Here is a 21552-nt window from a genome sequence, read left to right on the forward strand (position 1 = left end):
TGGCGAGCGAAAAAGCACCTGCCGAAAAATGTTGAAAATTAGGGTTCTGGTTTTTTGGCTGTAACTTTTGATGCGTTGATCGCAGCGTATTGTGACTGCGTCCAATCGATTTCTCACGCAAAATTACGTCAGATCAGTGCTACAATTAATTGATTCCAGCACTTTTCAAAAACGCGAAAATTTTCGCCAAAAACACAAAGGGGTTAGCCTTGCTTTTTTTTTGGGGAAAAAACTTTTGGTCTTAGATTCGATTTAAATGACGCTTATCTGACTAATTGGACCCTCAGGAACTCAGAATTCGCAGCGAAAAGAGCGTAGGACCAACAGGAGAGAAACGGCGAGCGAAAAAGCACCTGCTGAAAAATGTTGAAAATTTGGGTTCTCGTTTTTCGGCTGTAACTTTTGATGCGTTGATCGCAGCCTATTGGAACTGCGCGTAATCGATTTTTCTCGCAAAATTACGTCGATACAGTGCGCCAAAGAATTGATTCCAGCACTTTTCAAAATCGCGAAAATTTTCGCCAAAAATGGAAAGGGGTTAGCCTTACTTTTTTTATGGGAAAGAAACTTTTTGTCTCGGATTTGATTTAAATAATCCTCATCTGACCAATGGGACCCTCAGGAACTCAGAAATCGCAGCGAAAAGAGCGTAGGACCAACAAAAGAGAAATGGCGAGCGAAAAAGCACCTGCCGAAAAATGTTGAAAATTAGGGTTCTGGTTTTTTGGCTGTAACTTTTGATGAGTCGATCGCAGCGTATTGGAACTGCGCCTAATCGATTTCTCTCGCAAAATTACGTCGATACAGTTCGCCAAAGAATTGATTCCAGCACTTTTCAAAATCGCGAAAATTTTCGCCAAAAATGGTAAGGGGTTAACCTTACTTTTTTTCTGGAAAAGAAACTTTTGGTCTCGGATTCGATTTAAATGATCCTTATCTGACCAATGGGACCCTTAGGAACTCAAAAATCGCAGCGAAAAGAGCGTAGGACCAACGAGAGAGAAATGGCGAGCTAAAAAGCACCTGCCGCAAATTTGTTGAAAATTAGGGTTCTGGTTTTTTGGCTGTAACTTTTGATGCGTTGATCGCAGCGTATTGTGACTGCGTCCAATCGATTTCTCACGCAAAATTACGTCAGATCAGTGCTACAATTAATTGATTCCAGCACTTTTCAAAAACGCGAAAATTTTCGCCAAAAACACAAAGGGGTTAGCCTCACTTTTTTGTTGGGCAAAAAACTTTTGGTCCCAGATTCGATTTAAATGACCCTCATCTGACTAATTGGACCCTCAGGAACTCAGAATTCGCAGCGAAAAGAGCGTAGGACCAACAGGAGAGAAACGGCGAGCGAAAAAGCACCTGCTGAAAAATGTTGAAAATTTGAGTTCTCGTTTTTCGGCTGTAACTTTTGATGCGTTGATCGCAGCCTATTGGAACTGCGCGTAATCGATTTTTCTCGCAAAATTACGTCGATACAGTGCGCCAAAGAATTGATTCCAGCACTTTTCAAAATCGCGAAAATTTTCGCCAAAAATGGAAAGGGGTTAGCCTTACTTTTTTTATGGGAAAGAAACTTTTTGTCTCGGATTTGATTTAAATAATCCTCATCTGACCAATGGGACCCTCAGGAACTCAGAAATCGCAGCGAAAAGAGCGTAGGACCAACAAAAGAGAAATGGCGAGCGAAAAAGCACCTGCCGAAAAATGTTGAAAATTAGGGTTCTGGTTTTTTGGCTGTAACTTTTGATGAGTCGATCGCAGCGTTTCGGAACTGCGCCTAATCGATTTCTCTCGCAAAATTACGTCGACACAGTGCGCCAAAGAATTGATTCCAGCACTTTTCAAAATCGCGAAAATTTTCGCCAAAAATGGTAAGGGGTTAACCTTACTTTTTTTCCGGAAAAGAAACTTTTGGTCTCAGATTCGATTTAAATGATCCTTATCTGACCAATGGGACCCTTAGGAACTCAAAAATCGCAGCGAAAAGAGCGTAGGACCAACGAGAGAGAAATGGCGAGCTAAAAAGCACCTGCCGCAAATTTGTTGAAAATTAGGGTTCTGGTTTTTTGGCTGTAACTTTTGATGCGTTGATCGCAGCGTATTGTGACTGCGTCCAATCGATTTCTCACGCAAAATTACGTCAGATCAGTGCTACAATTAATTGATTCCAGCACTTTTCAAAAACGCGAAAATTTTCGCCAAAAACACAAAGGGGTTAGCCTCACTTTTTTGTTGGGCAAAAAACTTTTGGTCCCAGATTCGATTTAAATGACCCTCATCTGACTAATTGGACCCTCAGGAACTCAGAATTCGCAGCGAAAAGAGCGTAGGACCAACAGGAGAGAAACGGCGAGCGAAAAAGCACCTGCTGAAAAATGTTGAAAATTTGAGTTCTCGTTTTTTGGCTGTAACTTTTGATGCGTTGATCGCAGCGTATTGTGACTGCGTCCAATTGATTTCTCACGCAAAATTACGTCAGATCAGTGCTACAATTAATTGATTCCAGCACTTTTCAAAAACGCGAAAATTTTCGCCAAAAACACAAAGGGGTTAGCCTTACTTTTTTTTTGGGCAAAAAACTTTTGGTCCCAGATTCGATTTAAATGACCCTCATCTGACTAATTGGACCCTCAGGAACTCAGAATTCGCAGCGAAAAGAGCGTAGGACCAACAGGAGAGAAACGGCGAGCGAAAAAGCACCTGCTGAAAAATGTTGAAAATTTGGGTTCTCGTTTTTTGGCTGTAACTTTTGATGCGTTGATCGCAGCCTATTGGAACTGCGCGTAATCGATTTCTCTCGCAAAATTACGTCGATACAGTGCGCCAAAGAATTGATTTCAGCACTTTTCAAAATCGCGAAAATTTTTGCCAAAAATGGAAAGCGGTTAGCCTTACTTTTTTTTTGGGCAAAAAAGTTTTGGTCTCAGATTTAATTTAAATGACCATTATCTGACCAATCGGACCCTCAGAAACTCGGAAATCGCAGCGAAAAGAGCGTGGGACCAACAGGAGAGAAATGGCGAGCGAAAAAGCGCCTGCTGATAAATGTCGAAAATACAGGATCTCGTTTTTTGGCTGTAACTTTTGATGCGTTGATCGCAGCGTATTGGAACTGCGCCCAATCGAATTCTCTCGCAAAATTACGTCGATACAGTGCGCCATAGAATTGATTTCAGCACTTTTCAAAATCGCGAAAATTTTCGCCAAAAATGGTAAGGGGTTAACCTTATTTTTTTCCTGGGAAAGAAACTTTTGGTCTCAGATTTCATTTAAATGACCATTATCCGACCAATGGGACCCTAAGGAACTCAAAAATCGCGGCGAAAAGAGCGTAGGACCAACGAGAGAGAAATGGCGAGCGAAAAAGCACCTGCCGAAAAATGTTGAAAATTAGGGTTCTGGTTTTTTGGCTGTAACTTTTGATGCGTTGATCGCAGCGTATTGTGACTGCGTCTAATCGATTTCTCTCGCAAAATTACGTCCGATCAGTGCTACAATTAATTGATTCCAGCACTTTTCAAAAACGCGAAAATTTTCGCCAAAATCACAAAGGGGTTAGCCTTACTTTTTTTCGGGCAAAAAACTTCTGGTCTCAGATTCGATTTAAATGACCCTTATCCGACCAATCGGACCCTCAGGAACTCAGAAATCGCGGCGAATAGAGCGTAGGACCAACAGGAGAGAAATGGCGAGCGAAAAAGCGCCTGCTGAAAAATGTCGAAAACACAGGTCCTCGTTTTTTGGCTGTAACTTTTGATGCGTTGATCGCAGCGTATTGGAACCGCGCCCAATCGATTTCTCTCGCAAAATTACGTCCGATCAGTGCACGAAAGAAATTATTACAGCACTTTTCAAAATCGCGAAAATTTTCGCCAAAAATGGAAAGGGGTTAGCCTTACTTTTTTTTTTGGGCAAAAAACTTTTGGTCTCAGATTCGATTTAAATGACCCTTATCTCACCAATGGGACCCTCAGGAACTCAGAAATCGCGGCGAATAGAGCGTAGGACCAACAGGAGAGAAATGGCGAGCGAAAAAGCGCCTGCTGAAAAATGTCGAAAACACCGGTTTTCTTTTTTAGGCTGTCACTTTTGATGCGTTGATCGCAGCGTATCGGGACTGCGCCCAATCGATTTCTCTCGCAAAATTACGTCTGATCAGTCCACGAAAGAATTCATTCCAGCACTTTTCAAAATCGCGAAAATTTTCGTCAAAAATGCAAAGCGGGGCGAAAAAATGAAAAATATAAAGACAGCTGCCCTAATGTGCTTCGATGTAACAACCGAAAATTGCGCCGTGAGATGTTCCGACGGTAGAGTTGCGTACTTATTGCAGAACATCAGAGAATTTCTGATTTCGACACGATGCTGGCTGCATTAAACTTCTGAGTAACACAGTCTTCTCAATTGTAAGCCCAAATCAGTACTTGGCCTGTGTGTACTCACCGACTTGTCGGCGATACAAGAAATCAATAATGAGAATAAATATCTTTCAAAATTCGTAGTAAAACATTGATTTTATTAAAGTATAGGTACCCGAGAGAAGAATGTATACATAGATCATGAATACAAACAGATCACATGTAATAATGATGCAGAGACCAAAAAGTATAAATGTATATGCGGTCCATGTACGACATCGATGTATATGATTCATTTATGATTAATACGTGATGCTTACTATAAATTTTTCAAATTTCTAGGAAACATACTAGATTATCCACTATAATCGGCTATAATGTGACAATAAAAGAATTGTTCGTTTCGATATGGGATTCAATTCGACACGCAGTCTTTATATTCCATAACAATAATAATCAGAATTAGGAGTAGGAATGGCAGTGGGATCAGGAGTAGGAGTAGGAATAGAAGTAGGATCTGGAGTAGGTTCAAGAGTGAAAGTAGGAATAGGAGTAGGATCAGGAGTAGGAGTAGGAGTAAGATCAGGAGTAGGAGTGAGATTGAAGTAGAAGTAAGAGTAGTAGTAGAAATAGGAGTATAGGAGGAGGGTAGGGGCTGGAAGGCTAGGGGAGTGTAGGATAGAGTAGGGTAAGGTAGAGTAGGGGGTAGAGTAGGGTAGGGTAGGGTATGGTATGGTATGGTATGGTATGGTAGGGTAGGGTAGAGTAGGGTAGGGTAGGGTACTACTCCTACTCCCACTCCTACCCCTACTCCTACTCCTACTCTAACTTCTACTAGTCCTACTTCCACTCTAACTCCTGCCTCTACTACTCCTACTTCTACTCCTACTCCTACTCCTACTCCTACTCCTACTCCTACTCCTACTCCCACTCCTGATCCTACTCCTACTCCTGAATCTACTCCTATTCCTACTCCTACTCCTGATCCCACTCTTATTCCTACTCGTAATCCTGAACCTACTCCTATTCCTACTTCCACTCCTGATCCTACTCCTATTCCTACTTATACTCCGGATCCTACTCCTCTTCCTACTTCTACTCCTGATCCTACTCCTATTCCTACTCCTAGTCGATTCAATATTTTAGTATGTTATACTCATAGTGCACACATCCTCGTCCACCTTGTTCTCCTCGTCTTCCCCGTCCTCCTCCTCATCCACCTCCGACCATCTCCAACCACCGCCAACCCCCTCCAACAACCACCGATAACCACCTCGAGTTATACCTGCAATAGTAATAAATATTTTCAGTGTAAGAACACATCAAAAATATTGTGTAAGGGTTAATATAATTAATTAATCAATATGTAATCAATTTTATTAGCGCATTTGAAGCTACTGAATATGTGCTTGCGCGAAAAATGAATTGAAATAATTTATTGTATCGAGTTCGAAAAATTTTCGAATATAATTACAACTGCCATTAAATATTATAAAAATGTTATACTCACTGTGCAGAAATCCTCGTTCTCCTCGTCGTCCTCGTCTTCCTCCTCCTCATCCACCTCGAACACCCGCAACCACCCTTTACCACCTCTAACCACCTCCAACGACCACCGCTGACCACCTCGGGTTATACCCCGAATACTAATAAATATTTTCAGTGAAAATTAGAACACATGGAAAATATTGTGTAAGGATTAATATAATTTTGTATTGACACATTTTATCAAGAAGATTATGAGAAAATTATAAAATATTACACAAATTTTACTAGCGTATTGATAGCTACTGAATTTGGGCTTGCGCGAAAAATGAATTGAAATAATTTGTTGTAAGCATGACAAGTTTGAAAAATTTGAGATAAAATATAATTACAATTGCCATGAAATGTTATAAAAATGTTATACTCACCGTGCACAAATCCTCTTCCTCCTTGCCCACCTTGTTCTCCTCGTCTTCCTCGTCCTCCTCCTTCCGTCCAGAGTTTCACCAGATAGTGGACCTGGAGTGCAGAAACTACGAAGCGCTTGTCCCTGAAGTCGAGTTTCACTAGCTAGTGGACCTGGAGTGCAGAAACTACGGAGCGGTTGTCCCTGAAGTCGAGTTTCACTAGGTAGTGGACCTGGAGCGCAGAAACTACGGAGCGCTTATCCTGGAAATCGAGTTTCACCAGGTAGCGGACCTGGAGTGCAGAAACTACGCGGCGCTTGTCCTGGAACTCGAGTTGGACCAGGAAGCGGACCCGGAGCGCAGGATTCAGGAGGTAGAGAACCCGGTACTCGAAATCTGCGGAGCGCGATTCTTATACGTCCGCTCTACTGCGCGGTTGTTTCCAGACTGAGGAATTCGGCTGGCCGATTTTAGATCGGTGACGTCCAGAGAAAAAAAAATTTGGGTGACGTCACTTTCTGAATATCCGATTATCCGAACAATCAAACTTTGGTGTCGAACTTTAATACTATATATGATGTATGATGTAAGATGTGTTACATGATATATGATGTATAATGACTTTAGTCTTTACATTTCAGACAAGGTATACGCACTTTATCTTTCCTGCCGATTCCAGACTCAAGCGGCTAGGCTCTTCGATGGTCAGCCTTTGACTCAAGATATATTCTTCAGCGAACGGGTCAGCTAATAACGCTGCCGTTCTGCGACAGTTGGATGATAAAAATTTTTATTCATTTATTTGAAATATGGTACAGTATTCGTAAAATAAACATTTTTTTTCTGTTCAGCGAGTGCGTAGGTTCTGATATTCCGTATGTATGTACATTATTCAGAGTATGATACACGTGTAGAGAACATAGACGCATAAGAATCAGAATCCTTATCAGAAAATATGCATCAAAAGTTATGTTCAACAAACAACTAAAACGACATTTCTTCTAAGGTCTTATTGTAATGAAATATAATATTCCTGCAAGTGTTTATTTTGGCAGAAAATTTTTTATTTTACACTTGTTACTGATTGCTCTTTTCGAAGTCACATGTTGATTAAAAGTGTGTACAGTTAAATTATGCAGCTGCTACATGCATCTATGTTAATACTGAACGCTATAAATAGCAAAAATTATACGGATATCTACAATCATTTCTATGAATTCCTTATATTTATCGATATAATTTAAAAATCGTAATCGCTAAATAGGATATGTGTGTCTTCTAGGATTCACATTTACATTTAATATAGGCACTTTCAACGCAGAATCACATTGCTTTTTCTTTCTCTTTCATTCACATTTCATCCAATAAGAATTCAATATTGTTGAAAAGGTAAGAAAAATTATTTACAGGCTGAAATGAGGCAATAATTTTTACCGGAATATACGTAACTGTTGCTAAACCTAAATCTTATCCATATGATTAGTCATGGAAGAACTTATAAACAATAAATTGATCCGACATTTCTAATCATGTAATATATAGGTGGTATTATTTCGGTACCAGAGTTTTAATGTGAGCAAGCGTACTGGTAACAGATTCAAAATTTAAATAAATATAATACTATAATTATAGACAATGGCATTAAAATAATTTATTTATTTTAAAGATATTGAAAGTCATAGTTTATAATCTAAATCCATGGAAGTGAAATATTATTGAAGCTGTTCGATTTTAATCTTATCCCTAACAACGATTAAAATCACCCGCGTATAGGAATGACAATTTTAGATATTATTCATAAAGTCTGAAACATTTCAGTTGTAAATATATTTCAAAAAATGTATTGCTATTCAACAACAAATCTTCAAAGACCGTATGGCCACATACAGATACTTCGAAAACTTATTAATAATGTTGCAGGCACGGCATGGACGGCTACTTGCGATACTGTGCCACTGATGCAGAAATATTTCTTTTTCGTTCGTGTAAATTACTACTATTACATCTAACTCTAGATAGCACTGAGTTGAACTTATTTCATGATAAATACTCTATCTCTCTTCTCATTAGCATGGATAAATTCGTACAGAAATATAATGTATATAATTCAGCCCTCGATCAAATTCAGGCGTTCAATTATTTTTCTATCAAATATCAACAATTCTCTCTTTACATTCAATCAAAACAGTAGTTCTAATTTTACGTAATCAGGTATATCAGACACAACCTCAATATCGATTCTTGGGCTGGGCGATTATTGGAATTGCAACTTTGAAAACGAATGTATTGCGCCACTGAAAAGTTCACCCAAAATATACCTAAATCTCAATTCTGTATTTTAATTTCAATACTGAATGTAGATCAACTTCTGATGTAACACTGATAGACAAAAAAATAATAGTATACGCAGATATCTGTTCGTATAAGATAACAATGAGATTTTTGAGTCTTCAGTATAAAAATCTACGACACGTACTCTCAATAAACACTTATATTTGAAAATCACTGGACAGGAGTGCCCAAGTCACTCCGAATGGAAAAATCTAAGCGAGGGTTTAATTTGTATGTACCGTGAAAAGCGCAATTTTCTTTTGCTCTCTGTTCTCATAGAAAGATATTCGTAATTTGGTATAACTATAACATCACTTGTTGTCAAGAAATTGAACTGCCAGACATGATATGTCATTGAATATTCTTCTATCTGAATATTTAGAGCTCAACGTAATGGTATTGTCAACCACGAACATAGATAAATACGTAAAATAATCACAAATCACTTTTACTTTGACTGCTTTTACTTCGATTACGTAGAAGAGAAGCGTCGGTCAAAGAATATGTACCTGGTTCGAAAACAGGAGGGTATTCTAGTCCAGGGTAATCTGGTGGCGGTGACGTGGGAGGTGGAATGTACGGCAATGTCGGAGGCGCCAAAGAATTTCTGCTTGAATTTGATGACCGTTGTTGAATGTGAACTGGTATCGATGTGGACTGTAACAATAATAGTAATTTTAGGTCTGTTATGGATTGATAAATTTCATTACCAAAATAATATTACTTCTGTTAAACAGAAATACAATGAATATCTAAAAGAATTATGAAAAAGTCTGATAGGTGTTTGTCCAACGATTTAAGGGATTCCAGTGATGTTCTCTAAGGAATGTAACTGTTGGATGATTACCTTGGGGATGTTTGTCGTTGGTGTATCTGGACTCCAATCACTAACTGAACTTGTTGAACTGAAGCTCTGACTAAGTGTTTGGGATTGACTGGTTCCACTAAAGGAACTTAGAGACTGACTAATTCCACTATCTCCAGGACTTTGACTTCCAGAGCGATTCGATTGATGTTGTTGGTTAGTCCGTCTTTCTCTGAAAATAGCTCTGTGCAGTCTCGGTGAACCTGAAAACACCAAATTTCGATAAATACGTTGCTGTTTACTTATTTGATACACCAGAAACATAAAGCACTTACAAAGATTAGTCAGAAACTCCGAATAATGAGAAATGGACAATAGTCCTGTTTTGCACTAACAATAAGAAGACAGAGAACCTTAATAATTCGTAGAAAGAAAAGAAGTACAATGAATATAATGTGTATATTTAGATTATTTTTATTCAAAATATATTGATTTACCTAATAATGTTTTCTGATGATCTTTCGGCAAATCCAAAGTGCTAGGCTTTTGTGGGGTTTTGCTCCCGAACAAACTTTTAAATCTGTTAGTTTTTTGAACATGTTCACTCTTGTCCAAATGCATTTCAAATGCTGGCCTCATTCCGTCTTGTTCAAATGGTGAGCTTGGTATTGGCGGAGGTTGGTATTGTGCAGCATTTTTCAATTTACTTTTATCCGAACTTGTACTCTTTTTATCTGTTCTTCTCAATGAATCTATCCAATGTTTTTCAGGTGTGGAATGATCTCGACGACGATCTATAAGATTAAAACTTCCTTTACGCGTTACCGATGCCACTTTCCGTGCACGCTGCAGTGTTTCTGATGACACAGGTGATGCCAAATCCCCACTTGACCCCAAATATCCTGGGAAAAATAATTGGTATAAAAATGATGAATGACTGCGAACAAGAGTAACGATGCTCTGAAAATAATCACTGAATTTTGGACAAGAAATGCCAAGATGATTATAATTTAACAACTTTGTAGCTGATTGATTAAAATTACCTTCATTTCTGACAAGTCTCTTGGGTGCAGAATGAATGTTGGCGAGTATCTCACTAGTATCTGAGACCCTGGTTACATGATTGTCAATACTCTTTTTTCCATGCTTGAGGTCTTGTCTCCGAGGAGTTCTTGGACCATGTATGTGCGCATTTTGTCCATAAATGGCATCTATTTGTCTGTTTGAGGTTTGAGATTTTTCCGCTCTACTGTCATATGGCAAATTTGGTTCGTTTTGCCGATAAGATGGCTCATTCTGACAATTTGGATAATACACAACACCCTCCTGTGGTCTGCTCTTGTGCGAATAGGTTTCATGCTGCTTTCTGTGCCTGTATACTGGCTGACAAGGCTTAATCTTTGCAGAAGATGTTTCGTTCAGATAATCATTGACTCGACTTAGCTCGTGTGAAGATTCCTCATTGATGTTTGCTTGAAGGCAATTGGACTGATCCTTAGTTTTACTCTGACCATGGTTATCGTCAGTATTCCGTGTGAGTCCGTAGGAAGTACTGCTGCTGTTGGAAGATGTTTCATCCCAGTTTCTTGTACGCCCATATATCACTCCGTTGGTTGGTAAAACCTCATCGAAGTTTCTTGTTTGGCCGTATATAACGCCATTGTTTGGTGATATATCATTGAAGTTTCTATGCTGTATATGTACATGATCACTGGTCAGTAGAGTGACGTGAGGCGATACAGATCGGTTTCCTAATTCTTGACGACGGTCTTCTTCCTGATGTGACAGCATGAACTGTTCCAATGTAACAAATCCCTGTAGGTCGTCAGGCCTTCTACTCCGACTGCTATGTGATCTATGTGTAGAATTTGGGAAGAAGAGATAAATTTTGAACAATTATCTGGTATAATCATCTCAATCTACACACGATACTATTAAGTTACTTATGTTCTCCTACCAAGCTAGCATAAGTCAGCTTATACTATACAAAAATTGAGCAGTACCATGAAGCTGAGAAGTCAATTTACATTGCTCGCTTGAATTTGAGGAATGTAATCCCTTGTAATTAATATCAGTTTTGCAATCTTTTCTAGTATCCAGATAATAATATTATGTTACTGAAGCATCAAGTCATGCAGTCAACAAAGTTTGATGCCAAAACTTATCTAATTAAAGATTCAATGTTAATTATGAAACTAATTTGATACATGCAAGCATTGTTACTGTTATCAGATGACGAATTACGGAAACGTTAGGCAGATGCATATTGTACATTTTTGTATATCCAATATCTTGTAGTCTGGGTCAAACGTGCACAAAATGTTGACATAAAAAATGAATACACGTTTCATTGACAATCGAATAATTTATTATAGCAGGCATAACATCTTTATAAACATTATTTATTGTCTTAATTATAGTTTTAATAAGATCCTACATAAAATTAAAAATTTTTGTTAATACTGATAGAATAGCACCGCAAGACATGCTCCTGATAGTGTTTTTTCCAAGGTAAAAGAAACTATAGGCAATTAGTGATCAAGCTGTTCAATGTCTTTTGTTGAAGTATTTTATTCAATTCTATTACCTGTCTGATGTTCGTCGATAATCACCCATGTCTTGACTACTTGGCACATCCGTTGCACTATGAGATGAGCTCAGTCCATAAAACGTACTTCCCGCTACAGTCACTTGCAAATCCGGAGAATGTGGAATTAGGTCCTGTTTTCTGTAGTTGAAAGCATCACATTGATTTTCAAAATTTCATTTGAATTTTCATTGATGAATTAAAAAACGGTAATATTAGTTTAGTAAACACTGATTTATATTTCATGTTAGTACTGTTGAACCGATTCTAAAATGTAGAAACGAAAAACGGTCTTAACGACATCAATTTTTGCATATTACAATACCTATTTGGAGTGGATGTAGGTAGCACTCTTCTATAACTCCTGAATTGAGCAGTGGGTACTGGAACAATTTGATTTGACCCAGCTCCTGAGTATCTGAGAAACCTCAAGTACATTCGATCAAGGCTTGCACCCCCCATCTCTTGTTCTTTAAAGCTGGAATCTTTCCTCCCAAGTTTCTTTAAAGATCCGAACTTCTTTTCCAAGTTTGGTTTGTCCAGTGGTGAACCATTTTTGAGCTTTGCTTTGTTTTCGCTGTCACTTTCGTCAGTTTCACTAAATAACGCACTCGTTTGCCCATGGCTTTCCCCTCCTAACGTTGCCTTGTTAATTGCATCTAACCAAATAGTCAAAATATCCTCTGTATCTGCCGCAAAATAAAATACAGTCCCTGTGTGATAAACTTTGAAAGCATATTTTCGAGATTTCACTTCTGTCGCCTGTGAAGCTGTAAATCCTGTTAATGCAATCAGGCAATCAGCTTTTACGCTCTCTTGCGTTTTAAACCTGGAATATAAGTGCAGAAATTTTTCATACGTAATATATTGTAGTGTAACATATTCAAGTACTGTATTAAAATGAAAATGGAAGTTATTTATTTTACTCCCTCTCCCTGAAGTTATATTTGCCAATTGAAATATCAGTAAGTCTGACGGTGAGATAGTTTCAAGTTAGGTATTGAATATATGTAGATATAATTATATGTCTAGACGTCAGGTATCGAAGAGATGAATCATTTTTCTACCATCATACTAAAACTGCGATTCTTTTATTTGCCATAAAATAATGGTTCGTCATTGAAAAGTATGATTATATTACACATGTTTTTCGTTCTATGAGTTATCTTTCACATGCTTAGGTTATATTTAACTACCTTCACCTATTTGAACCTGATAAATTATAGTTTTTTCATTCGATGAAGCAGCATGAGTTTTATGTACTACAAACATTACTTTTAACTAGAAATTTGGTCTGAAACCAAGATTTCCAGAGTTCTAATGTCAAGTTGGCAAAGTTGGGAGTCAAAAACATAAAGTGAGTCTATGTTCATCTTAGATCTATTGATATAGATAATAACATTTCATACCTGTATAAGGATGAACCCTTCAAAATGAACCAGGCTCGAGCCCATGCGCCTCCAGCTCCTCTGCTGCGATGGGTCAACCATCCTTCCAGATCCCCTAATCCAACATCTTTAACAGAGACGTTTCTCCTTTCTGAAACAAACACAAAGTAATGATTAATTTAAAGCCGACATAGTCACACTTCATATTTACATGCGATATATTTTTTCACTACAATTTTATACGAGTACTGATCAAAAGTAAATCATATTCGTACATTAAATAAGTTAAACGTTTGTAGATCTAGTACTCACTGGCAAGTAACAAATTTCGTTTACGGCTGCTTCGAGGACTTGAACCTGAAGCTTTACTTGAGCTGGCATGCAAGCCTATACTGCGAGCAACCATCATTGCTCTGTTAACAACACCTTTTTCTGAACTCTTGTCCTTTTCTAAAGTTCGAGGTTTCGAATCAGGAGTTTGCATTTGCCTAGAACAACCAACACCATCGGGCGAATCCGTGTTCCTTGAAATATTATTGTCCAATGCGTGTTGTTCCAGCGATGCGGAATTAATCGAGGAACCCTCGAAAAAAGCCTTCTCCTCTTTAAATTGACCCTCGTAAATTTCAGAATAACCATAAGGATCCGTCAATAAAGTTGGTTTATGATCTCCAAGTGGTGTACTTGGTTCATCAATAAAATCAGTTGACTTTGCGACAAAGTCACTATAAGTTTCTATGACTTCACTTTTCTGACATTCATCTGAGGTATCAAAATTTACGGGATTATCAAGAAATGATTCCGATTTTTTCAGATCTCTCCTAACACTAGGCCTCTCCAGAGGTACAGGCTTCTCTTGACCTTCCGAAGGATTAGATATATTTGTTAAATTTAGGGGTGCTGGTTTTAGATATTTACGTGGAGGAGGTTCAGGAGGAGTTGATCTCTGTTTAGCCTCAGGCTTTGTTGATGTCGCTTTGGGTATATCTGTCTGTTGTCTTGTTTGTAAACTGTTGTTTTGAATGCTTGTTACCGAACTATGTTTCTCCAAAACTTGTTCATTATTTCCATCAAAATTTTTGCTTGTTTCAATAACAGAGTTTGTCTCATTGAAATTGTGCAAATTCTCAGCACTTCTGGCTTTCACTTGCACCAATTTAGTATGTGCGATCAAAGCATGATTAATAGTTTCTATAAGTTCGCCAAACTTTTGAATTGTTGTATCACCTTCACTACTGCTACCTACATTTTCGTTGTAGCTACTGGTCGACTCGGACTTTTCAACACTACTCTCATGACTTGAAGTGTCATAATTAGGTGGTGCATCACTGATAATGCGTGATTCTTCTACTTCTTTGTTTTTAGGATTCTTATTATCTAATAAATAAATCTCCTTATAGTTGTCGGTATCTCTCGTAAGTTCTGTAATTGCCTGAATGCTTTCAATATTGCTTTGGTAATCTTCAGTACTACTTCTATGGTCAACGTCGTTAATTCTAATATGTACAACGCCTCTACTAACATCTGTTCTTTCAAGCACTTTTGCAAGATTTGATTTTACATCGATGTCGATATTTCGAATGTTTTTTTCAAAATCATTAATTTTTTGTGCAACGCTACCAATGTTCTGTGTATCTATATTCGGTGAATTCTTATCCGTATTATCTAACTTCTTATTAACGTCATTAATAATAATTCCATCACCTGGAAAAGATTCAGTCTTATTTGAACTGCAACTAGATGCATTTGAAATCAAGCTCAATTTTGAATGACTTTCAATGGTGGCCAATTTCCGTTCCACAAAATCGTTTTCAGTCAAATCGTACGCCGGTGTACTATAACTCTTGTCCAACTTGCCTCGTTCTCTATGATGAGCACTTGGTTCGCATGTTTGAACATCTTGTAAAATACTAGAGCTATTTTTATTATTACTTGATTCATTTAAAGGCACTTGAGTATCATTTGCATTAGAGCTAATGTCAAATTCCACATCCATAAGTCTATTTTCCGAGTAAATTGTATTCTTGTCAAAGGAAATACTCTTTTGTGTGCTGAGCGTGTGCTTTAAATTTTGGTTCGACTTATCTTTATCAACATGGGTATTCTCAACCTCTTCAGACTTCTCCTGAAATTGAACTTTCTTTTCATCTGTCTGTCCATCCAATTTTCTTTTCCGTTTACTTTGTTCTATGCCCAGACAAGTTTGTGGTCTCAAATTTGAAGGGACATTATCCAAGCCATGAGCACAAGATGCAGCCTTATCCCGTAATTGAAAGGTCGTATTATGCTCTTCTTTCAACTCTCGCCAAAACTGTTCAATATCTACACCATGTTTAATCATTGGGCTGGCACCTGTTATTGTAGCGCGTCTTTGTACCAGATTTCTGGGTTTAGAAGAATACAAACGAACTGATGACGGAGGTTCGACTTCGCTATCCGAATCACTGCTATCGGATGGCATCGTATCCAAGGTGATGACTGTGTCCAAAATACTTGCAGGCTCTGGACTGGGAATCTTTGGTACTTGCCTATTACAAAGAAAGACATCAAATTAAACAGATAACATTCCCCAAGAATCTAGCAGCATCATGTAATAATAAAGTAGGATAACAACATTGAATGGTGAAAACTATATTTACCGAGGTAACGGCATAGTGAAATCTGGTATCGTTAGCAACTCTGGCCGTGGTGATGGTAGATTATGCTGCCATCGCGTAGTATATGTTGTTTTTTTATTGCTTGGTAGCCTGTAAGGTTTTATGTATATCTGGCCGTACACTTTTGTATGCCTCGGCCTTCGTTTTAAAGTTAATAAAACCTCGGCAGGACATTCACGGAAGAGTTCCAGCACATTTTTTCTCTCCCATCCGACAACCGTTTGATAATTTACCTGGAGAATAAGAAGCACATGTATATATACATATTGTCAAAAAGATCTCGTGCACAGGATTAATACAAGGATTCAACTACAAAGAAAAGATAAGATAGTCTTCAAGCATTTATTTAGGTCAAGAAGAGACCTACTTCAAGCTGAGTTTCTCTTGCAAGGGGAACGAACGACGTTCGGATCACGGATTTTCTTCAAACTTTGTACACTTTTCATACTCCATTAGAACAACATAATGTGCAAGTAACAAGGCGTACAACTTTGGCGTTTTCAAGAAAATCGCAAGAGAAATCTTACGTAATTCAATATCTACCGGTGCGTAGCGACACTGACAACGAGGCGGCGGCGGCCGAGCGATGAGCATTCAATATCCGTAGTCGCTGGATCGCTGGATCGAGTCCCGCTCATGTATTTTTTTCTCCCATAATACTGTTCATATTCTTTTTCATATATATTACAATTTAAAGGTAGTTTAATGAAAAAATACGTGTATTTGCATAAACCTTTATCGAATTTCCAATGTTATATAGTCAAACATCGATAAATAAAGGTGTAAATAATTTTATTCAATAAAACAATGAGTTATAATATGTCAACGTAAGGTTGTGCTTTCGACTTTACAATTTGCAGGATATTATTTTAACTATCTCATTGTTTTATTGAATAAAATTATTTACACCTTTATTTATCAATATTTGACTATATAACATTGGAAATTCGATAAAGGTTCATGCAAATACACGTATTTTTTCATTAAACTACCTTTAAATTGTAATATATATGAAAAAGAATATGACCAGTATCATGGGAGAAAAAAAAGAAAAAAAAAAATACATGAGCGGGACTCGATCCAGCGATCCAGCAGCTACGGATATTGAACGCTCATTGCTCGGCCGCCGTCGCCTCGTTGTCAGTGTCATTACGCACCAGTACATATTGAATTACGTAAGATTTCTCCTGCGATTTTCTCGAAAACGTCAAAGTTGTACGCCTTGCTACTTGCACATTATGTTGTTCTAATGGAGTAAGAAAAGTGTACAAAGTTTGAAGAAAATCCGTGATCCGAACGTCGTTCGTTCCCCTTGTTAGAACTGACATCACAATTAATAATGACCATAGGAAAACTCAATATCTTGTGTCATTTGAAAATTATGTTTCACATGTATCATATTCATGGTGAATGCAAGCTTGCAAAACCAGTTATTTAAAATTAGGCCTACTTGAACAGTATCTCATTCTTCCTAATATTACTCCTCACATACCTATACAATTTCTCCCACTAATGATGTCTAACTATTATTTTCCAACATATATCAATGTTAAAGGAATAGAGATTTTGTTTAGAAATTCTTCTTTTTTTTTAGGTAGCCTCAATCATATGAGGAAAATTGTTTATTGGAAAATTATGCCATGTCGGTATTCAAATTTAAATTAATCATGCAATAAATTCAACTGATCGGTTATTTACCTGGACAATTTCATCACCTTCTTCCATTTTACCGCATTGATGTGCTGCAGATCCGAATTTAATTTCAGCTATTTGATGAGCACCATGGAACGATGGCAATATGTAGAAGCCCTGAACATAAAACATTTTTGAATTATTTCAACTAACAATATTTATCATGGAACATTAATCATGAAATTATTCATCTGATTGTGAGTAAAAAATTTACAACTGTATTGCGTTTTAATCTTGATATATATATACAGGGTGTCCTATTGCTGAAAATATGCTCAAATATATCGAAAACTAAGCATTAAATTGAACAATGTGTCGGACAAAAATTGTTGTATATGAAGGGGGACATCAGATGAGCATCCCAGTTTTTGGATCTGGGGCCTTTGCTGGGCCCATTGGGGCCCAACTTTCGTTTTTCAAATGGAACCTGCTATTTTTTATTTTACTTTCGTATTTCTCATTAAAAAGTAAGTTTAACTCCTAGTAATTTTTTAGTTATCGTCTTCAAATAAGCGTAAAACTTTATTAGAAGTTTTCTCGTGAGAAAAGTGGTAATACATCAATCACTGTCAAGAATTTAAAAATGAGAACAAATTCTACAATGAATAGAATTGTTCAATGTTGAAAAGTGGTTAGGCGCTTGTTTATGTTTGTTTTTAAGCATTGCCAAGCATTTAAGAACTGTGGGAATTAGCGTCACTTGATGCATACCCTAGGGAGGTTGTTTGGTCAGATTTTTAAAAACTTTTTTTTCACTTTTGACCGAAACATCTTTCAATTTAATGATTAAATTTCGATATATTGGTGCGTATTTAAAAAAATGAGACACCCTGTATTAGCGTAGACATAAAAATTAGTTATCACTACGTACACTATTAAAAGATTGATTTTATATGAGATAATTTAATCGGACAAAAGAATTCTGTATAAATCCTTGTAATTGCATTTAAATAGTATTTCATACTGCTGAAATAGGTTCCATAATTGAATTGTAAGTAGAATACAGAACTCCATGGTCGTATTAAATTCAGATTGTACATAAGAAGTATTATCTGCAGAGGAAATGACAATCTTACCGACATTCATGCTTTATCTCAAACGGATGTGGCTGCTAAGCATTCATTGATGTTTATTGATAATATTGAAAAGTCTCATAAGAATCTTTTACTCAATTAACAATAACTTTATCTCGATCAAATTAAATCTTATTATTACTGTTTTATATAAATATTGCACAACTTTTAAATATATATTGCATAGTATCATACGATGTATATGAGAAATTGAATAAGTTAATTATGAAGCTGATTTCATTGTCAAAAGAAAGATATCAGAAAAAATGCTATAGAAAAACGATTACTTTTCATTACTTACCAAATCATCACCTGGCCTTTTCTTTAACGTTGCTAAATCCAGACTTGCTGGCTGTAATATCATCGGATCGGCCATGTCTTGTATAATGTAATCAGCCAATTTAGCTAGTTGTCCACAAGTAGTTCTTATCTCTTCAATCGGTCTTTCAGCGAATCTGTCACGTTGAGCGCAGGTCGCCATTTCTATGGAAAGCTTCAACAACTCGGCCTTTTTATCATTGTATTCTAGTTGGCCGCTAAACGGAGATCGATCAAGCCAACAGACCAAAGGCTTCAGAGATGTTACAACCGATGCTACGTCGGATAAAGTTTGAGTGGTGACGGGTTTAGAATCGGTTTGTCGAGATAATTCATTATGCAGACTGTGGGCCTGACAAGACAGTCGTAATGCCAAAAGCTGCAAATTTTCATGGTCAAGTTCATAGTGAAAGTTTCTCAAATACTCAACAGCTTCGAGAATTATTTCTTGATGGCCAAGCTTCAGTACCCCAAGGTGTTCTAAGTCTTCCGGTCTGAGATTCAATAGTTGTTGACCATTCACAACATGGTTCATAAAACTGTGAACGTACGGTAACACCGAATTGTCTAAGCCTGTCGAGAGAATTGCAAGAACGTATTAGCAAATGATGAATGGTAAAAATTATTGTCAAAAAAATATAAAGGACTTTGGCAAAAGTGAATCTGATTTATGGGTAAAAATGTATGAGAACTTTACAGAAAGATATTTTATACAATCACCCTGAACGATGCACCCTGACTAAGAATGCATAATAATTATCAGATCTGGAATGAATGCATCATTGAAGTTTCAAGTAACAAAGGAGAGAATTATTTTTAGAACAACAAAAACAAACGAAAGACGTTCATTCAGTCACGCACATATCGAATTTATCAATGGATTACGCAATTAGTCATACTGAATGAACGAAATTAGCCTTCACAAACGAAGTTTGTATTTGTATAACATACATGTATGGACGTAATAAACTACGAGGGCCGGGGGGCGTATACAGGAAATGGAGTTTTCGCATCGTATAATACGAGAAACCGTCACTGAATTAATACGTACGATTCTAAGCACTTACAATGTGGCATAACAAATATTACGAAGTAATAATCAAGCCTTCCACGTACCTTTCAACCACTCACACACCTGATCTGTCTTCCATTCTGCGACATTGACGTACGCCATGGTTGGCTATTCATCTCTGACTAAAGATCGTCCAACACGAAACTCTCTCTCATGCTCTCCCTCCTCGCTGTGATCCCAATTCGCCTGGAATTAAGGAGCCCGAACGCCACCGAACGCTGTACTATGGATGTGGACCCTGAAAGCGACGCAAAAGATATATAGGCTGTGGTGGCGCTGCTGTCGTCAGTATAGGATATAAGTATTATTATTACAGCAATGACCGGGCGTCGATAACGAATACTCCACACCTCATAGCATCACCAATGCCATACTTCATATCCTATACTCAAGGTCATTAGCCTATACTGACAAAACAAGCGCGCTCGTGGCTGAATTTCGAACTACAACCAACATACATCTTTTTCGTCGATTTCAGGGTCCAAATTTATCATGATTCTCGTGTGCCGTTCGACCTCCTTAACTCTAGGCTCTATGTCCATGAGTGTGAAATGTATATCAGTGGTGTAAACACGGTCTTGTAGACAGGTCTGGGAACTCCGGCTGTAAAACCGTGCTCGAAAATGAAGCCGATGTTGTGAAATTTCGCCGCTAGCGCTAGTGAGGGAGAGGCCTACTTAGGCCGTGTTCGTAAATTGACTGACAGTACTGAAAATTCCCTAGGACAGAGTCAGAGCTATTCACGAACTTGAAAGCGCAAAAGAGATGAAAGATTGCTGACAGTACTGTCAGTCAATTTTCGAACACGGCCTTAGTACGCATACACCGGCTTCGGAGATTGCAGCGCTCCGGTCTTTGGTGCACAAATTGAGAAACACAGGCTTCAAGACGGTCACGCTGCGTTATATGTATAGGAAGAGGCTTGGAGTGCCCAGACCAGTGGCCCAGACTTGTCTATAAGACCGTGGTGTGAAGACTGGTAACCTCTCTCCATCAACGTTGCAGGCAACGCACAGACAGAAGCCTGAGAGAGCCCACGCTAGCGTTTTTCGTGTTCCCGATTTCGTAGCGTACTCTGACACGAAATAGATTTCTGGAACTAATTTTCGAGGTGCATTGTCGGTAAGCGCATGTTGTTAACAGACCAACACTGCCGTCTTTAGCATCACGGAGGCAAGTTGATGTTCGTAATTTGTTCAATTTTTACTGCTGCTGCTGATCGCCGTAAAAGTGTTTTGTATCATTCACTGCTTTCGTAATGCCAAATACGGCAGAGTATTAAACGTTACCAACATGCCTTTACCATGCACCTCGAAAATTAGTTCCAGAAGCCTGGCTTGTCAGAGAGCGCTACGAGATTCGCAACACTCTCAAGCTTT

At 37.9% G+C, this 21552-nt stretch overlaps 1 protein-coding gene and 1 long non-coding RNA gene across 2 annotated transcripts; both read right to left on the bottom strand.

The window, feature by feature from the left end:
- Positions 1–4535: 4535 nt before the first annotated feature.
- Positions 4536–6667, bottom strand: LOC124213696 (uncharacterized). Its single transcript, XR_006881947.2, has 3 exons — positions 6272–6667; positions 5869–6004; positions 4536–5643 (listed from the first exon to the last, which is right to left on the bottom strand). It is a non-coding gene; the product is annotated as an uncharacterized lncRNA (long non-coding RNA).
- Positions 6668–7034: 367 nt separating this feature from the next.
- cnk (connector enhancer of ksr) lies at positions 7035–20377 on the bottom strand. The gene is made up of 12 exons (XM_046615240.2): positions 20218–20377; positions 19085–19674; positions 17717–17827; positions 16001–16251; positions 13674–15889; positions 13383–13512; positions 12299–12802; positions 11974–12114; positions 10430–11241; positions 9884–10288; positions 9429–9649; positions 7035–9238 (listed from the first exon to the last, which is right to left on the bottom strand). Exons 1-12 carry the CDS (start codon positions 20273–20275, stop codon positions 9017–9019), a joined length of 5661 nt encoding a protein of 1886 aa, XP_046471196.1. The 5' UTR covers positions 20276–20377; the 3' UTR covers positions 7035–9016.
- Positions 20378–21552: the final 1175 nt, after the last annotated feature.

The sequence above is a fragment of the Neodiprion pinetum genome, chromosome 1, assembly GCF_021155775.2.
Source record: "Neodiprion pinetum isolate iyNeoPine1 chromosome 1, iyNeoPine1.2, whole genome shotgun sequence".
In the NCBI taxonomy this organism is placed as follows: Eukaryota; Metazoa; Arthropoda; class Insecta; order Hymenoptera; family Diprionidae; genus Neodiprion; species Neodiprion pinetum.

Bases quoted from the DNA above. Each gene is read 5' to 3' on its own strand.
- cnk (XM_046615240.2), bottom strand. From the start codon at position 20,275: ATGGCGTACGTCAATGTCGCAGAATGGAAGACAGATCAGGTGTGTGAG. The intron at 19,675-20,217 runs GTACGTGGAAGG...TTCTCTCGACAG, and splicing joins GGTGTGTGAGTGGTTGAAAG to GCTTAGACAATTCGGTGTTA. The intron at 9,239-9,428 runs GTAATCATCCAA...TTATTGTTACAG, and splicing joins CAACGACAAACATCCCCAAG to TCCACATCGATACCAGTTCA.